Source organism: Motacilla alba, chromosome 3 (genome assembly GCF_015832195.1).
Source record: "Motacilla alba alba isolate MOTALB_02 chromosome 3, Motacilla_alba_V1.0_pri, whole genome shotgun sequence".
Classification (NCBI taxonomy): Eukaryota; Metazoa; Chordata; class Aves; order Passeriformes; family Motacillidae; genus Motacilla; species Motacilla alba.
Window position 1 is genome coordinate 57,877,849 of NC_052018.1, and position 20,350 is coordinate 57,898,198.

Below are 20,350 nucleotides of genomic sequence, written 5' to 3' on the forward strand. Positions count from 1 at the left end.
CATTCTCTTCTGAGTCCTGAACACCCAGGTTGGATTGCATTAATCCTAAAGCTGAAGTTTGAGTACCTGTGGAACAGGTTTGAGTGCGTGTGGAACAATGCTCTTGAAAAGATGCAGCAATGTGAAACATGAGGTTTATTATGCAAACTAGTACAGAAACATGCATGTATATGCTTATATCATACCTACATACAGGAAAGGATTGTTTTTTACAGTGTTGCAGAGCTTAAAGGTCTGTTTATTTCCCTCTATTAACCAAACATCCATTCAAAGAAGAACATTTTGCATTCTGAATACATTTATTTAATGATAGTTGAATTCCTATTTCATTGGGCTGTGTTTGTTGTTACGTGGCTTTGTGGAATGAAGAGCAAAAGAATTTAGGGTAGCTAACATTTTTCATAAGCCATGTGAAGTGACTTTGTTTCTGCAGTGTGCAATCTTTTTGAGTGAGGAGTCAGTTGTATATCAGTTGAATGAAAGTATGTTGGCAACAGTCTTGAGTCTTGATCCAGGTTTCAGAGTCCAAAATGTATTGCCTTAGATTTGGATTCCCTTCCATTGAGTGTGTCCCTCAGGCACAGAGAGCATATCCTTGCATTTCTTGTGCTTTTTTCAGTCTTATCCACCTGTTTGTCTTTAACGCTCTTTTCTGCTTTGTTTGTCTTTGGCTCCAGTTTCTCTGCTGGGAGACAAAGCAGCGTAGCTTCAATATAGGAAAACCTTTGTGTGTTGCCAGCTAAAGGCTCTTGTTCAGATTCTATCCCACAGAACACAAATCCCCATGAAACTGGCTTCAGAATAAGACTGCCTTTGCTCTGCAAAGCCAGGAACTTCAGCATGATTTGTAGTCCTTTGTTAGATTATTAAAAGCAATAGTTCTTAGAGTCGCCTACTTAAATAAACTTTGCAGGTAGTCACAAGTGTAAATATTTGTTCTAATGGTCATAATTACCATAAGCTTTATAGTTTAAAAAAATATTTTTTTCTGGTAACTAGTCAGAGCACATGGGCAGAGACTACGCTGGTTTATTAAATACTGTCCTATCCTGCCCTACACAACTGAAGTCTAAAATGACAGCTACAAAGTGCTCACCAGTCCACCCTGAGGTGACATCCATACAGATGGAGGAGATGGAGGTCCCAGTGTCTTGTGAATCTGCACAGCAAAGCAGGTAGCGAGAAAGTCCACTGCATTCCTGCTCACAGGAGTTTGCCTGAGCCTTCTATGGCCATTGAAATTCCAAGGGGAAAGCTGATCCTGTTGCTAATTCAGACAGCCAGGGTGCAGGACAGCTATGCTGCAGTTAGGGAAGTAGCTGAGTAAGTTTATTCACTCCTGCTAAAAGTAGAAATTTTCACTGTTCTACATTTCCCTTTCAGGAGTGTTCTCATGCACTAGATCTGGCACTCATTAAATCTTGCATGAGTGATTACAGTCCTGCCATGTCTCTTAGTTGCATAAGCTCAGGAAAGAATTCTAAAGGTGCTAGGAATAGAGTAAGGTGAATCTTGCAGAACCATGTGGCTGGGAGAGACATTTGAGGGACCACGGACTATGAGATTACTCTCAGCTGCATCCAAAGTAGGAACATAAGAAATCTGTGACATATTCTGCAATTAAATTACTTTCCTGAATAGTTGAATAAATATCTTAATGTACATATGTTAGCTCGCTCACTGTGAGATGGGATGATGATATAAAAATATATAATTAATATTTTTAATATATTTAGTGTTTATATCTATTTCTTTTTTTTTTTTTTTTCACTTACACCATATTTATTTTAGAGCAGAATTTCCTGTTAAGTGTGTGGACAGTACTAAGGAGAATAGCATGGTTTGAATTTGCAACAGTTTTACAAACACAGACTTTTTTAACTCTCTGTCCTGGTTTAAGCACTCTCCTTCCTCCAGCTGCCTGTTTCCAGTCCTTTGCAGCCCCTCTGTTTCAGCAGCACACCTGTTCACAGAGCCACATGACAAGCTGAGCTGGAGGCTTGAAAACAACTACAACAAAAAAAAAGCCTTTCCTTCCCCCTCAACAGACAGTGTCTGGGCAAACAGCTTTGTGTGACAGGGGGAAGATGAGATAATGCCACATAAGATGGTGTTTTTGCTGAAATAAATATTTATAGTATTAAAGCCTCATTTGGAGCTTTCAAGCGCCAGTAAAGCTACTGTGGATGCACTCGCTGACCAGACTGAGCCTGCATTGCCAGGGCAGCTAAGCCTGTCTCCTTTCTCAGCCTGTGCTCAACTGTTTTTGCATGACATCCCAGCAGAAACCTATTGCCTTTTTTGTTGGCTTAGTTTTCTGCTGACTTAACACAGAAGCAGTTCAGCCCAGAGTCACAAAAACACCAGAGCTGGTGCAGGAGAGGGTGAGCTGGGACAGCCAGCAGTGAGAAACCAATCTGTTGTGTAGATCCAATTACTTGTGTGACCATGTGCTATGGCCAAGGGAAAAAAGAAAAAAAGGAAAAAAAAAAAGAAACCTTCTCAAAGTGTTCTTTTAAAATTTATTTTTAAACCTTACTTTTTCTCTCTACCCTGCATTGCCTGTTTCTCTGCTTGCTTTTCAGCTGGAATGGCATCGTGCTGTGCCTTTTGAGTAGTGTCAGGTAACAGTGATGTAGACAGTCTGCTTTAAAGAAAATATAAATGAAGTTTAACCATTGAATCCTGTTGTGAACTCTCCCTAACTGACGGCATTCCCTGCTTCAGTTTCAGATATCCAAGTGAATCACAGGCCTTCATTAGGTTTTAGATAGCTTAAGCCTTTTAGCTCATCTTCTCCTTTCTCTCTTTCCTGAGCCTTGTTGCTGTGTACCAATAACTCAGCCTTTATGCTTCAATTTTGAGTTCTTGGTACGAGTTTTGCTACTGAACTTTAAGTGCAGTGCTGCAGCTGCCACTGCCTGGTTTGCACTTGTTTGTCCTCTCGGCCTCTTTGTGTTTCCCTGCTGGGAAACGCTATTCCCCTGGCCCTGCTGCGAGCAGGAGTGCCCACTGAGGAGGGCTGCAGGCAGCTCCTGCATGGGGAGCACCTACACCGAGGCACAGTGAATGCACCCATCATCACAGCTGCTGTGTCCCTGGAACTGTAGGGTTTTGTGGCTCTCTGAACTCGGGGCTTTTCCTGAGCTGTCAGAAATTATTGCACTATAGAACTCAACAGATTACCCTATCCATCTCTTTAATTCCTTTGTGTTCAGCTGAAGAGAGGGGTTATTGTAAATCAGGAAACAAGTGAAGCATGAGTAGATCCTTGGAATCCTAAAGCAAAGTTCTTCTCAAGTTTGTTTTTCAGGTTGGGACTTTATGTTTGTCGATTGCTTTCTTTGCTACTCCCGATAAGCATATCACATTTGATGCTGAAAGCGTGCTGTGCTGAGCAACTTTGTCCTGGTGTTTTTTATCAGGTGACAAGAGGGGAATTATTGCAAACTGTTGCTGACTTAAGAAAAGTCCACATTCTGTTTCTTTCTTTAGTTGGTACACTTGATGTAATTGGAAAGAATTTGTAGACACAGTAAATTTTTATAAGCCAAGTAATTGACTCTTTTTATTGTGTTGATACTCTGTTGGTTAGAGTAAGCTAATGATGCTAGCTGTTGTAAGTATCTCTTCAGTACATACAGAGTTTTATTTCAAAGGCTATCCATTTTATGTACTCTCAGAGCAGACATTGTTTAACAAGTTTATAAAGCACCTTATAAAAATTGTATGGTGTTTAATACAGTAAGTGAATAATCTTCAGTAGATTTTTTTAATGTCATATGACACTTCAATCCATTTTTTTGTGTACTCTTTTTCCAAAAAAGGAAATAAAGCCCAAATCCTTTGGCTAAACTTCTCTTGGCGCCACTAGTAATGTGATATTATTACATTTAAATGTCAAGTTCAAGGCTTTATTTTTAATATTTTTTGCTTGATATCATTAGAAGGGGATTCCATGCAGTGACCCTCCAGAAAGCTTTAAATTTTAAGAATCTGTCCAGCATCTTTCTAGCTTGCATTATTTAATCTCTGACTTCTTCCTTCTTACTGTCACAAAAAACCCCCAAAATTTAGTGTGATTGCATTCCAGGATGTTGCTCTGTGAACAATGAGGCTGTTCTTGTTAAAGTATTAAAGCAAGGCTAAGGTTTTATGGTATGAGGTGGTTGAGAGCATTATCAGTGTAGGTGTTGCTTGCCTACTCTGATGTGTGTGTGCTACAAACTAGAAAAAGGACGTTCAGAACTTCACCGTTTTTTCTCTGACCCCATTCACAGTGCAGCTGCTCAAGCAGCTGTGCTGGGCACAACTGTGACAATGGGGCAGGGGGAGGAAAGGTGATACTGTGTTAGCTGGTATTGCTGTGAGGCTCTTAAAGTCATGGTCTAATAATACAGGTCTCAGTGGTAACACAAACTGCAAAATAAGGTGCCATTACTGCTGGAAGATCCGTGAATCTGTGCCGTTCACTTGTGAGTGGTGGTGCCATTCACATCCAGGCTGCCCTTTTTATTACTTTCCTCACAGCTGCTGAGGTAAAAGTAAATTTTATTGCTTTCACTTGCTGTAAAGTAGGAACAAAAAAATCGTCTCCTTTTTCATGCTTTTAAAATCTTAGCAAATTTTCTTGCCAGTAAGCAGGAAAGTCTTTAGAGATGAGATGTAGTGCAATGTGTTTTTCTTCACTGGCTTGAAGTCAGAGTTCCTGGATGCTGAGTTTACTTACTGCCTTGTCACAAATAATCTGGATGCAAATCATGCTTGCTGGCAGCTTGCTGCAGCTGGAAGTCAGGTGACAATGATTTAAATTACTATCTATTTGTGCTTTAGTGCTTAAAACAGTCCTGAAATCATTTATTATTATGTGAAATGAGAAACAGATATTTTCTTATTTTGTGCGTTCTGAGTCCTTGAGAAAGTTCTGACTCTACCTTGTCACTGCAGATTTCTATAACTTTTTTCTTTTGCTCTTTAGCACAAAATAAAAAGCATTGCAATAAAAAGCTTTTCAGGAGAAAGATTGAGTAGAAGAGAGCTGTCCTGAATGTTTTTGTGTATAAGGAAGCATCCTAGCATTGACTTCAGTATCATATGTCACTGTATTTCAGAGCTGAATTAATTTGAAATCCTATAAATTATGCAAAGCTGAACTCAAAACTGAAAGTTGGTATTGATCATGAACTATTGAATTATGTCTGACAAATATCAAACTTGGCATAAAAAAGTGATGTTTTGCCCAGTCAGGAGAGGTGGTGCTGTTTGGAAGACAAAACCTATGGACTGTCTTGTAGTGAGATTTTACCTTCTTGCTTTTTTTTTTTTTTTTTAAATCTAAAAAAGTGTTGGAAATTCACGTAGTCTTTCCTTGCTACAAAGCATATTTGTAAATGTTTGTTCCCAAATCTGCTGTTTATAATGCAGAATTGCAAGGGGCAATTTGCAGGAATAAAATAACATGTGATTATAAATCATCAGCCTTTTAGCTGAGTTCTCTGCTTTATCTGACAAGCATATCAAGTGATCTCCTTCATAAACTGACTTAGCTCCAGTTTGAAACCAGCTAGGATTTTTAACTCCTGCCATGGCCAGTTTGGACTCATTTGATCTGTTTTTTGTAATGCTGTGTTACAGCTTAGTCCTCTCTTTCTCAAGTGATAATTTTTAGTAATATGTCTCTAACTATTCAAGCACACATTTTCCATACATGACTGTGATTGACTTAATACTGCTAGGTTCCCAGACTCCTCCCTGATGTTTGCAAATATGAAGTTCCCAAATCAAAGGTCAGATTTTTGTCACTTTTCTCCAATGGCAGTAACTCTTTACTGCAAATAGCTTTTGTTCTGTTTCTCTTCGTAAATCCACAGAAACCTTTTCCCATGTGATACCTTTTCAAGCTTTGCTATTGCCAATAAACTCCATCAGTGTTCCTCAGTCTTTTCTGTGGACATGGTTTAACAAATAGTAAATGGGAGCCCTGGGGCTGCTCCTCTCTCCTGTCCCACAGTTCTTGTGAGGTGGCTGCCTATTCTCCCCTTAATCATGTAGTAATGTTCTTCCAGCCTGCTTAACAAGACTCCTATGTATTGCTCTAGCAGGTTCTTTTGTTCCTCTCATTGATGAGATTTTGTCTCATCATATTTTCATCACAGGAGAAAGCTTTTAATCTGGTATGGCCTCCCTTTGGTAGACAAAAGTTATATTTCTTACTTATTTCCATTTTTTAAGTTATTCTCTTCTTAAAAATCTGTTAGAAAACCATCAAGTCTGTAGTCACTCAGACTTCCCCCCATTACTTGAAGATAGATTTTGATACTTTTTAGGCACGAGGCACCAAAAGAAAAGGAACTTATTTAAGACGTTGATACAAGCATTGTGGTTTGTATTTTTCTTCTTCTTCCAGGATTTTGAAAACTCTGATTCACACTTTATTAAGAGAAGTGCGTTCAGCTCTTATGTATTTTGGGTTTTTAATTCCATTTTTAATATATTACAGTACACTCACATCATTAGCTTCTCTGTTTTAATTTGTGGAGCTGAAGGCCCTTGTAATTTGTTTGCATTTTCTTTGCAGGTTCTGGCACTCGTTCTCTAGCATAGCAGTTTGCTCTGTCTTTTCCTCTCTTTTTAGAGCTTATTTAATTAATAATGACATTATCTTCTACTCAAGAAGTTAACCCTGCAGGATAGCAAAGCTGTTCATTTGACTGCCTTTCCTCCTAGTGACCAGAAGCTACCACTGTTCTCATGCCAGATGCCACGTGAGAGACCAGACATTTTAATTTGTACTTTAGAGAATTTTGAATTGATGGGTGATTTTAGCATGAAGAAAGAAATTTTAATGGTTACATGACAGAAAATAATTAAGAAAATAGCGTGGCCTTATCACAGTTATTTTCAGTGGGATTTTTATTGCTTCTGGGTGGATGGATGCTGCTCTGTGCCTCACTGGAAAAGGAATTAAATGGTTTTCTCACAGACTAAGAGCTGTGAAGGGGCACATGTGTGTTGGCTGTGTGCTGAATGAGGTTCACACCGCCACTGAACTGGCTGAGTCACAAACAAGCAGAGAACTGGACACGTGTAGCTTATTTGAGAAATCCATGTTTTCTTCCCTTCATGTGGGTTCTCAGAGTAGAGCAGAGATGCAGTGAGATAGTGTTGGGGATGGGATTGTACGCCTGGGGAATGTGCTGCAATGATGATGGGGAGGCAGGAAGGGCCATGTGAGTGCTCCTTCTAGCTGGCTGGTAACTACAGCTGGCTGGCTCCTGAGGAGCTGATGCCATGAGGAGACCTGTCCTGTCTCCTCTTTCTGGCCCAGTGAAAGACAAGGAGACAAAGCTGCCGAGTCCATCACTTGCCACCAGCAGCACATGGTCTCTGATGGAGACCTGATCTCTGGTCTCAAGGCCAGTCATGGTCTCTGATGGAGACCTCCTGGTCTGTCACGAGGCTGTGGCACTGTAGTGCCTGACAGGAGCCATCCATCTTATTCCCACCTCCATCCTTGACTGGTTTTCTGGCCTTAAGCAAGTAATTTTAGCCTCTATGGCTGCACATATAATCCCATTTTTCATTATGTGTTCTTTCAGTTTATGAACTTTCTTGGGGGCAAAAAATGTCTCACCATAGCAAACAGGGAGATGACAAGCACTGCTGTAACAGGAACTTTAGGGTAACAGGGCTTTTGTAGAGCCACGACAGCTGCCAGTACTTAAACATGCATCAGGAATTTACTTACAAGCTGACATGGTATTTTAATGTCCTGTATGCTGACCTCTTCTGCAACATGTTAGAGATTAACACAACTCTTTCCTCTGGCAGTGATATTCATAAACTAAATGGAGTGTACAACTGTTAAGGGCTGTCCATTATTCTCAGTCTCAGGATAGTTACCCAGAGGTAAAAATAGAGAGGAAGGATCTGTCATTCATTCAGAAAGTAGAGGCACTGCCCAGTTCCTGGTAAATAAAATACCATTCTAGTGAGTAGAAACTGATGACATTGCAACTTCTGTTCATTTTCCCTTCCCTCCCCAAGTTAGCAATCTTACCTAGTTTTAAAACTCCCAACACATAAGAAGCAGTTCCTTTTGTTCTGTTGCCGACTGGTTGTATTGTTTTTATTTATAAGAAGAAAAGAACCAGGGGTTAAAAAAATTGCAAACAGTAAAACATCATGTATGCTAGGAAGTTCTCTTAATTCATCACTTGGCAAAGGAAATAAAAGCAGGCTCCCCAGCTAACAGTGTTACTTTTGCTTAGGGTTATTTGGCAGAAAATCCATCATCCTCTCCCCATTTGTGAGTATTTCATATTGACTTACACCCTTTAGCAAGGGTCAGCAGGGCAGAGTATGCATAAAGAGTTCAAGTCCCATTTCAAAGGCTGAATTTTAATTTTAGTGGATGGTTTATTTTCAATATCAGTTGAAAATGTTAGCTCTTTATTAGATTTTTGTTTGGTTGGTTTACTGACCTTTTGATCCTGAAACCTAATGTTCTTTTTATGCGCAACTTGTGTAAGAATTAGGTTTCTTCAGATATTTACATCGTGTTGGAGAAACCAGTGCTTGCTTTTTATTTTCTGACTCATTCTGAATCTGCAGGCAGAAGTGTTTTGTTTTCTGAAAGCTTTTATAATTAAAATTGTTAATAATGTACATGTACTGAGGGGGCAATGTTTGTTTATTTATTTTGTATATTTACTTTTGGAGTGGCTGACTTAATTCATCAAGGCTCCAGAGAAGTCAATACAAACATGGAATGTGAAAAGGACATAAATATATGTATTTCCATTTTTGATTACAGTAATTATAGTAGGCAAAGTTTTAGTATCATCTAGTACAAATTTACATTTTGCAGAGTTGATTTTCTGTTTTCCTCTAGTATTCCATAAGCTCAGGCACACTGAGAGCTCCGTTAACAGGGGTTTCAAAAACCATTATCTAAAGCTACGTTTTCTTACTCAGGATCAGAACTCTGATATGTTTTCTTTTCATCCTGCGCTGCCCTCTCTATGAGCCCAATTAAAATAATGTGGTTTGGGGAAAAGGTTAAGATTATGTCTTTAGATGTTCCTGGAAGAAAAGTGCAGATGCTAAGGGTTCCAAGTATTTTTATTTACAGATGTTTTGTTTTTTCCTCAGAAATGAAGTAATCTATGGTATATACAATATAAAAGAAAAATACTGTGATTTCTCTGAAAATATGCTAACTTTAAATTGTTGTTTTGTTGGAGTTTTTTAGTTTTCAGGCAACAAACTATATGTATTATTGTGTGCCGGGTATTTTAACAGAAAATAATTACCAAAAATAGTTCTTTCTCTTTGAAAACAGAAAGTATGTTTGTTTACCTATCTGATCTTATCATCTAATTGGATTAGCTTTAAAGAAAAGTTCAAGAATTCATGTCTAGGGATGTAAATTTGTTTCTAAACCATTTTTAAGCATGTTAATGAGATTGCAAATAATGCTGGGTTATGTATGGCCAGTATGATTTGTTAATGGGAAGAGTGGTGTTTTGGCAAATAGCCAAAGTGCTTTTGAAGGTCGGCTGCTGACAATATTTGAAAGTGTTCAAATGCTGCTCTCTGGTTCTATAAAATAATACATTAAAAGAAAAGATTAATATCCAAAATGGTATCTGAGGGTCAGTTTAATGCTCTGACCTTGTAATTTAATTTTTGCAGTTTTATAAAGCTGCTGTTTAATTCATTTGATTTGATTGAGGAAACAGATTAGATTACTGCAATAAGAGAAAATGTAGGTTACAGCCTTTTTTAAATATTGGGTGGCCTACCTGTCTTTTACATGGTGGGCCTATTTTTTGGTCCTTCTATTGATGGCTTTCTATGCAGACAGCTTTATTGAAGCTGACAGTCTCAAGCTCTTCAACTGTGCTACCTGCAGGAATAAGGCACATGCTTCTAAAATATTTTCAGCTTGGCACTGGCTGCAAGCCCTGAGTGGGAATGAAGCTTTAGGGACAAGCAGATGCTTTACATGCATGAGGACACAGTATCTTTGTGCTGCCTCCATCTACAGCATCTCAAACAGAGCTCCCAAGAGACTGAGTAACAGCTTCATAAATCAAGGATTGCAGGTTCAGCCTGTCCAGAAGCCAATTTCGAATTCAGTGTACGTTTTGGGGTTCTTCACTGCACAAGGAGCAAGAAAGCGCAAAAATGTGGGGGAGGGCTAAAGGATGATAGAGTAGCTAAGATGACAAGATGATGGGCAATTATGAAGAGGAATTGAAAAAAAAATTAATAATTTATAATCTGCAGTAAGGAGGCACAACTAATAATGTAGAAATATTTCAGAAATGGTAATGGGTAGTTTGCAATGGCAATTCTGTTGCCCTGATTACACGAATTGTGATTAAGTGGATAAATTCTCCATAGGCATTAAAGAATTGATTTAGACATGAGCAGTTGCAAGGATTTGTTGTGTAAACCAGCAGAATTATGGTTTGGTTTGATTTTGGTTTTGACTGCATTTTTACTTGGGAATTCCATGTAGGAAGATGGGATTTGTTGGTGTGTGACCTTAGTACCTTCTCTCTCCTCAGTTTGTAATTCTTTCAATAAGATAAATTACACATGACATCATATCATTTAACAGAAACAGTTGTTTTCCACAGCAATTTGAACCAGTGGAGTTCTTTCTCCTTATCCAAAAATTATAGGGAAAACAGGAGATACATATTAATAAGCTTGTTACAGATCATCAATCTTACACTTTGAGTACAGGTTCAAATACCAGTTTTGTATATAATGTTTAAAAAATGCAGGTGATTACAACCAAACTAACGCCTACCTGCAAAAGGTACTGGAGAGCTTCCATGAAAAACTTCCATGATTTCCAAAGTTGCTTCTGCTGCATTTCTCCATGTATGTGTCTATTGCATGAAGTGTGTGCAGCACCTTGGGCTTTACCTGCCTGCTTCTTTTACCCTCCGCTGCTCTTCTGTGGCTTATGCTGCACGTTCTCATTACTAGGCATTATTTTCTGTCTCCTAAAATATTGCTAATGGTACCTGGCGTTCTCTGTCTCTGTGGAACGTCTTTTTGTTTATTGATATCTTAAATTTTGCATATGTTTAATACACACGTATTGCACTCTTTGTGGAATAATTTCCACTCTCCAGCAGAACTCTCTAACAAAGCTCTTGGGGTGGTCTTGTAGAGTAATTTACAGCCTCTGCATCAGATGATTCACTAGGCTGTTTTTACATCAAGACAAACTGCTCATGCAGGGGATTAATACTCTTCTTCCGGGGGATACATAACAGGAGATGCCCTTTCCCATGAATTTTGAGAAGATGTAGTTGTGCTGTCAATAGTGTTGTTGGTGTCCTCTCCCAGGCCAGTCATGCAAGGAAGGCGTTCTGTCTCCTAGCAAAGACTTAAGTGGGACGAAAAAAAACCCCAAAACCTGTTTGTCCTTCCGGAAGAGGGGTGCACTACATAGGTACACAGAAAAGACAGTGCCTAAGTCATGGGCAAAATCTTTATCGCAGTATGCAAGTGCTCCCCGGCTTGTAGAAGGGCAGAGTGGAGAATGCTTCTGCGAGTGAGTGCCCGGTGCCGAGTCGGGGGAGTTCTGTCCCGGCGGCTGCCCGGGGCGAATGGCTTCACGCACCGCGGGGCGGGCTCACACGGCGCTGATGGATGACTCCGTGCCTGGCGTGCCTCGGCTGGTCGCGCAAGTGACAGGAGCATTGATCATCGCGGTTCAGCGGCCCTTTGTTGTGTGGCATTCGCCGCGGCCTCGGCCGCCGCCACTCCTGTGCTGTCGGTGCGCCGATGCTTTTGTTCTGTGTCGAGGGCGAGGAGCGGCGCGGGCGGCTGGCAGTGGTTTCCTGGGCTGCCCCCTCTGCCAGCCATGCCCGTCTGAAGGCGAGCGAGGGCACCCACAGCCCAGCGTGTGCTGGGAGGTGCTGCTTCAATGGATTTTGTCTCGGAGTTGTGATACGTTCTGATGGTAGCTTGTCTGGCTGCAAAATTTCTCTGTTCATCACTACCTGTGTCATCACTCATTGCCCGGTTGTTTCTGCTGCCCTTCAGAAAGTACGTCTTCTTCCAGGGCACGTGCTGAAATGGTGGTTTGCCTCAAGAAGAAGGTTCTTTGCATCCCTTAATTTCTTTTTCACAAAACAGTACAGTATTGGTGCTAAAGCATGTTTTGCTTCATGACCTTTTGATGAAATGCTTAGAACTTTTCCAGGGAAGAAATTTTCAGGCTCTCTGCCTGCCCCTTGAAGTTAGTGTTTTCCAGATGCTTGTAACATGAATTCTGAAAGCATGTTCAAAGTCCATTTTCAGTAGCTTTTTTAAGGGGAGTGTAGAAAGACCCAAAACCTGAGAGCTCAACAGAAAGCAGTTTCACTCTGATGAAAGGTGCTTCAGTCAGCTGGATCTTTTGAAAATGAAAGTAAATAAAAGTCTGGTAGTGAGATATGCATTGAGTAACATGGTTTAAGTGTGATGAAATTTATTTTAAGCCCTTAGGGAAATACTGTGGGTACCACAAGTTAATGTACTCCTTGCAGAATTGTAAAAGAATAGCCTTAAATGAAGAGCCATCAGTGCTGCTGTTAATTATTCCTTCCATGCAACTCTAAATAGAGAGGTGGTGAGGTTTTAATTTTGTAATTACCAGAAGACTAATAATTCTTTTGCCAAAGACCGTGGTGATCTTTAAGTATGTAATGTAATTGCCTTATTCCTGTGCCATTAATTGTGCTCCAAACGTGGTCATCTGTCTTATGAGCAAATGTTACTCTGTTACCTCAAAGAAAACGTGCTATGAATGGTGAAAGGATGCAACCTAAAATTCACTGTTCTTTTGTTTGAATTTTTCTGGTTAATGTTGTGACAGAAGGAGGTTACAAAAGGGGGGGAATGTGTATATTTGGTTAGTGTATTCAGCTATGCATTGCAGTTCATGACAGGGCCCAACACTTAGCCTAAGAGTTACAGATCTTTACATGAGTACAGGACACAGAAATTAAGAGAAAGTGACTGTAAAGCCCAGCAGGATTAGCAGAGTGATTCAAAGAAACATGTAGCCCATGAAGCCACATTCAGCTCACTTAGTTTCTATTAGAATGAATCATTTGTGACTTGTAAGACATCGTCTGTTTTTAATCTCTAGTAATAAATTTAAATAATGAGTTCATTACTATAGTGAGCTGCAAGAAAATGTCAAATTTTACATTCGAAGTATTGAAAATATGGTTTGATAAGGTGGCTAGGGAAGAATTACATTTTCCACTGCTGAAATGTATCTTCCTTCCTTCCCTTGCTTCTGCGGCTTGTTTGAACACATTCAGATATTTGTCTGGTTTTACTTCAACTAATGCAAATATAGCCCAGTGGAAAAACTTTTTTTATGCTGTGTTTTTGTATGTTTTTGCTTTCTGTTTAGCAAATTGCAAAGTTTACCTTCCAATTAAATGGATGCCAAAAAAGTCTGGGCAGCAGGGACAGAGCAGGAGAGAAAGGTAGAAGACTTAAGAACAAACAAGAATTACCCTTTCAGCAAGTCATGGTGCTCTTTGGTTCAGCCATGGTGTGAAACCATGCCCTAAATTGGTGGTTTGCAGGCAGGAATCACTGCAGTTGTACTTCTGCATATTTTCAAGACAGGGAAGCAAGCAGAGCTGTGGAGATATGCTGAGCGTGCTTTCTGTCACACAGTGCTACTCCTGCCAGCTTCTGGAGTTTTCAGTTTGATTCCCACCCTGAATTTAAAGTCCAGCATACATACATAAACAGGCCTTTAACACCCACAGAAAGGAATTGTATCCTTAATTGTCAGAAGATTGAGATTCAAAAGTTTTCTTCACCTGTCTGGCTTGAAGTAAATAAATGAATTTTCTGTACTTCTTTTTTGTCTATAGTCTGGGAATGATCTGTATGAATCATTGTGCATATTCGTTTGCTTAATCTATGGGATGCTTTTGGAAAGTTAACAGCAATTGATATTAAAAGTGAGTAACTGTGAGAGGTTATGAGGTAACCTTTAGTTTCCCATTTAAAGCTGCTCTGCATTTCAATGGTAAAATTACTTTCTTATGGAAAAATAAATGTTTCTGAGGAAAAGATTGAAATAGCTTGTTATGGAGTCCCAAGGGAACCAGCACTTAAATTAAGTGTATTCCTGGGAGCCAAGTTTCCTATGCAGCCCTTGCTGCCAGCAGGCAGGAACTGTTAGCTGAGGCCTGAGACTCAGCCAAAGGAGATAATGTCTCCTTTGAAGGAAGGCAGAATGAATTGTCATATCTGCTGGTTCAGTCAAAACCATGGATTGGGTGTCAACAATCAGAAACCTCCTGTGCCCTGATGTCAGCAGGGCAAATACCGCCCTGGCATCTTTCTTTAGCAGAAGATGGAAAGTACAGATTACATCCAATTAGCTTATGGTCTATTAAACTTAGGGGGAAATATTTTTCCTATTACCTTTTCTTCTAGACTTCACAACAACAACATAAAATTTTAACAACCAGTGCTAAATATTTTCTTCATGGCATGGAAAATGTTCAGGCTTAACATATTCATGTGTAGTTTTCTGCTGGACTTTGTGTTCAGCAGTGGTAGCAGTGAGTTCCTGTGTTCCATGACATCTGAGAATGCGTGGAAAGAAAAATGAACAGGAAAACTCCCTCTTTTGGGGAGGGTGGGGAGGGGGAGAAAAAAGTATTTGTTACATTCCAAAATCAGTCATGAACTTCAGTAATGGAAGTTCACATCAAATAATGGCTAGAGTCAGAATGGACAAACATCTGGTTATTCATCCCTAGCTATACTAACAAAAATCTGATATCCTGTTAGAGAAATCACTGATCATCCTGGTTTATTTTGGCGATAGCGCACCTTGATATTTTTCGCTTTAAAAAGAACATATCAGTACTTTATAGCTAGCATATCTCCAGTTCCAGGTTCACAGTTCATGTGCTTCTGTGACTTTGAGCTCTTCCTTTCCTGATTTACCAGCAGACAGCTGCACTAGAACAGATGTGTTTACATGGGGGGAGTAAATGGCAACTTGCAGCTCAGAATTTCCATTTCCTTTTACATTGTTCAGGAATCCAGGCTCACAATTCGTCCTCAAGCTTCGCCTCATGTGTGTGCATCTGACTTGGCCCTTTATAGTAGAAATGCTTTATTTTGACATTGATTTGTTGATACAAAGGGCTGACTAGGGAAAAGATACTTTCATTAGAAATTACCCTCAGTACACATCAAGTTCAATTGTGGGTGAAATAGCTTTTTGAAAAATATTCTAAACATCACTTTGTGTAAGGCTTTTGAGCACTATATCAATGTAAGAGTAATGTGGAACCACTTTATGCAGCTTTAGCAAGATAGATGTATTTTTAGATGGAGAAAAATTAGATTTTGTATTAAGAATGATGGTGAAATCTGATTAGCTGCTTAACACACGACACTGTCTATTTAAGCTAAGGTCACATGTAGGTGATTCCCAGATGTCCTTGATAAGGCAGTAATTACATAAAGAAGGTTATGATAATTATAAACAAGAAACAAAACCGTGAGAGTGATTTGTTCATTTGCCTGAACCCTGAAGTACAATTAAGGACTCTAGTGAAGAGAGTTTGTTCTGACTTTGCACCACCCAACAGATTGCTCTCTATTGCCCAATTTCACTCCTATGGGCTTCTCCTTCCCCATTTTCCTCTTACCTAATTTTGATATTTTGGGTTCTTGCTCGTAAAGAAAACTATGGTTTATCGATGATTTTGGTAGCAGGAGTGGGTGAAGTAGATGTCACATAAATGATCTCTAGAAAGACCTGTGGCCGTTGTGCGTTGTGTTCTGCCTACTGGCTCTTTGACCCAAGATCCCGCAGTTACCCAGATGTGTTAGAATGAGCTGCTTTTGGTCACACTCATGTGGATATTTAATGAGAACAAATTATTTGACCTTATTTGACCATTTTGATGCAGTTTATTTCTGATACATATGTAAATTAATTGCTAGGTTTGACCTATAGCCCACTCTTAACATAATGTAATGGTAGTGCACTGCTGATACGTGAAATTTAAATTTTTAATCCTCGTTCCAATGTTCTTTATGATGCTTAGGCTCTAACACTGAAGCACACGATCAAACAACAGGATTGCGCTTTAGGTTTTGCACTTCATATGACAACACAGTGAGAGTCCAGAGAACTGTACTGACTGAAAATTGCACCCAGAAGATAATCTTTTAGCACTTCTCCAGCTCATCATTGAGCCTTGTCAGTGCCAGGAGGGGATTCAGAGGGCAAAACAAGGCCTGGGACTGTAATAACACTGATCTAGTATATGTTTGCCATGGAGTTGTGTTCTCAGCCTGGAAGTGCAAATACCTGTGTTTTCTCTGAGCTTGCTGAAGGCAAATCATTTACCACTTTACTTTCATTAAAACTGCATTGGAACTGTGTTTGTGGCCTAGAAATCAAAGCAAGCAATTAACACCATGCTGGTACCTATTACAAGCCCCCTACCTGCTTTCAGGGCAGCAGCCCGGGTCGCTGTGATTCATGGAGCTGGGAAATGGTTGCTGGACCGGGCACAGGATAAACAGGCATCTAGGGGGGGAGCTGAAGCTGGGCAAAAATGTATAGGCAGGTAGCTTGTGTCACAAACTTTTCTTCAGCTGAAGTACAGCAGACCACAGCTACTAAAGCAGATGTTTGTTGCCCAAAATTTATGTGTATTCACCTGTAATTCTCTTCTATTGAGAAACTATGTATGAGAAATTATTGTCAAAATAAATGGACCTGTGTAGTACTTTAATTTTCTGTTGTTACATGTAAAGTGATTAGCACGCCACATACTACTTTCTATTTCTGTTGTTACATTTAAAGTGATTAGCTGGTTTATCTCATGATCATTAAGTGTAGAGTAGTTTGAAACTTCCCATTCGTAGTCTGTGTTTTTCATTGACGCTTTCATTTCAAAGCAGGAAACAATCTGAAAGTAATTCTATTAAGTGTTTCAGCACAAAGATTTTAAAATATAATAGCTTGGCATGTTATTCTATCTTCTTAATATTCCTTGGAGGAAATAAAATGGAGTAGCAACTTTCATCCAGGCAGCTTTTCTACTACATCCTGCTTCCTTCCGCACTCTGGAGAAAGCACTGACGTTTGTCTCCCTTTCCTCCACTTCCAGTGAAAAAAATCCCAGTCTCCATGTTGTAGCACTCACTCTGGTGAACTCTGACACAGTATTTGGGTTCTTTAGGCAAAAGTGAATTTTATCCTCCGTATAAAAAAAGGAAGATTGTAAAGAATATGGAATATGCACAGCCCTGGCTGCCTGGACTGCCCAAAGGGTGGCTTGCTGTGCGAGCAGTTGCTGTGGAAGGCTGGTATCTCTGCTTTTCTCCCACTGAAAGACAGACTTGCAATCCCCCCTTTCTCAGAGGGAAGCTGACCCTTGAAAAGGCTTGGCATGAAATGGATTAACTCCCTGGAAACTTTGTTTGGAAATGTTAGGAGACTGCTATGTATATATGCTGGCAATCTCTGTAAGAGACAAATTATTTTCCCACCCTCTCAAGCACTTGGTAGTTTATCTGTTGTTTATATTAAAGATTGATCGTGGTTATATATTCCTAATTCAGGGTTCCCATTAATCACCCTATGCCACATAAGAGACTGGAGAAGAAGAATGAGGGTTACTGGAAAGCAGAAATGTGATCCCTGGCTCTGCTTTTAATGTGACTTATCCTGGCATTAGCTCTGCTCCTATGAATTACTGCATTTGTGTAAACATCTTTTTTTTTTTTTTCCCATGTTTGGTGTGTCTGTTTTTCTCAGGGCTATTTAGAAAAAGATGATATAGTTATTAGAATGATTGAGGAGAACGTTAATCATGACACTTGCCATGTTACTATTTCAAGAGGTCCCTGCTTCCCCCAGCAGGCCCTCCCCCTTGTTTGCTACTACTTGCTTCCTCTCCCAGCCCCAGCAGCCATTTCCTCCCTAGAGCAGATCCAGGCAATTGTTTCAGCCTGTGTGAAATGAAGAAGAGGTGGAAAAGGACCAGTGGGGTTAGGACAAATGCTCAAAGGCTGGGACTTCCTAAAGTGCATCGGCTGCCAACAGTGAGATGCTTTCTGCCACAGCAACAGAGCAGATCTGTATGTCCCTCTCCTTGACCCTGCTGAAGGTTGCCAGTCCTGAAATGTTCAATCACAGTTTGTGGTTCCTTCCCCTCCTCAGTATGAGAGACAAAACTGCTGGCAAGAGGGAAGGAGAAGGGAATTTACGAGTTTTTACAAGTTGATTTGGGCTATGAGAACACGTTACCAGCCCTGCTTGGAGTCAGGTCCAGAACCTCTGGAGCAAGCTGTTTTCCTGCCCTGACTTGTCTGCCTGAAAGTCCCTTCACATCTTTGAGAGGTGTGCACTGAGCCCAGCTCTTTAATGGTTCTGGTGGGAAATCGTTGCATCAGTAAATTTTCAACCAACACAGGAGATGTAATCCCTTAAATTTTTATGTGCTCTGTGCTTGTCTTTGTCTAATATAAAGAAATTACTTGGATTTTAAAAGAAGCACTCAAAATAATTTCTGTTTGACAAATCAGAACAAATTCATTCTGAAGAGACTGGTATCCTTTAATACAGATTATCTTCTCTTTATTTGTAGGTCCACTAATCATACTTTGCCAGGTGTATCCTAATTCTGCACAGATTTTTCTCTTGAGTCATGTTACAGTTGTGTCTGACTTCTTTGGTGCAAAATCCCATTATTAAATTAGTTGATTTAACTGCATATTCAACACTGAGATGTGGCTGTAACTGCTGGTTTGTGTTCATAACTAACTTTGTGTTTATAACTAACTTTGTGTTTATATCCTCTCCACAAAAGCAAGAGATCACCAGAGGTTCTGCAAACCTAGGAGAATTTAGGTCTATTAATGGTGATATATGCACATCTTTAGTGAAATCAAAGGAGGAGGAATAATATAGGAAAGTCTAATATCTGAGAATTTGCAATCATTTTACACATAATTGCACCAAAAGAGTGATTTTAGAGGACTATGTAATTTTTTAAGTACTTTGATTGAAACTAATTTAGATTGCTTGGTTTTCCCCCCATGGAATTACCTTTGATGTCATATTGTACATATAAGAATAAGAGAATTAATTTCTGAGTTGAGAATAGGTTTTTAATCAGACTCTGTAATGTAAATAGACCTCTATTTAAAAGTTCATTCAAAACTGAGTAGTGGTGTGTATTTGAGTGCACTGTATGCTGAAGTAGAAATATCCCCTGGTGTTTAACCAAAAGCATGTTTAATGTGTGGTTTTGTTTTGTTTTTCTAATGTTTAACAGTGACTGAAGCTGGCTTTGGTGCTGACATTGGGATGGAGAAATTCTTCAACATCAAATGCAGAGCGTCTGGCTTGGTTCCCAGTGTGGTTGTACTTGTTGCTACAGTGAGGGCTTTGAAGATGCATGGAGGTGGGCCAAATGTAAGTTTTTGCACCTTTCTTGGAAAAATCAAATTGTTGCTAATGTTTGAAATAAGTAAAATACCTTGATTTAAGAAATATTTGGGGTAGTCAATGGGGCAGTATTTAGATAACCCTTCTGAGATACCTCATTGTATAGATATTATCACTAAAGTTAAAGCTATCTCTAAAATTAAACCACAAATGAAAGATGAGGGACAAAAGAGCTCTGAAGAAATACTGTATCTTGCAGAGGAAGAGAAGGTTGTTGCATTTTTTAAAAAGCTGCAAGAGATAGATATTCTTTTCCCTGAATTTTGAAACAGCATTTGTAAGTGCACTGAAGTCATCACAGGCTGGGAAATTTGACAGCCAAGAAGGAATGAGACGAGTTCGAGTTGCAGTATGTGAGTGGAAGTAGAGAACATTGTTAGTGAAGGTTTTGAGATTTCTTTCACTCCAGTAATGGGTACCCCTTATGTCCTTTTATTTTGCTTCGGTTAATTCCCTCAGGGATGCTGAAGTAACTGATGAAATTTTGGAAGTGTTTTCTTGGTGTACCAAGAGTCACCAGTGTATCATTTTTTGCTGTCTAAGCCACAGGGAGATTTTACAGATTACTGATGGTATAAATGCTCCCCGAATGTGCAGTCAGATCAGACTCTGCTAGCCAAGCAGAGAGACACTTATCTCCTAGGAGCACTTTCATCTGCCCAGCAGCATGCTGGAGAGTGATGCTGCCAGGGAAACAGTCATGCTGGGGGAAAATACCAGAGCTGTTTCCACAGCCACAACATTTTAGAAGGCATGGTTTCCCTTACAGCTAATCTTCTTTAAGAGTTAAAGCTGAGCTACCCTTTTTCAGTC

General features: G+C 39.7%; 1 protein-coding gene across 1 annotated transcript in view; it reads left to right on the top strand.

Moving 5' to 3' along the window:
* MTHFD1L (methylenetetrahydrofolate dehydrogenase (NADP+ dependent) 1 like) overlaps window positions 1–20,350 on the top strand; it is a 147,165-nt gene that overhangs the window by 60,858 nt on the left and 65,957 nt on the right. The window contains exon 21 of the mRNA XM_038133603.1: window positions 19,365–19,504. Within this exon, the coding sequence (XP_037989531.1) occupies window positions 19,365–19,504 (140 nt within the window). The remainder of the gene's footprint in view (window positions 1–19,364; window positions 19,505–20,350) is intronic.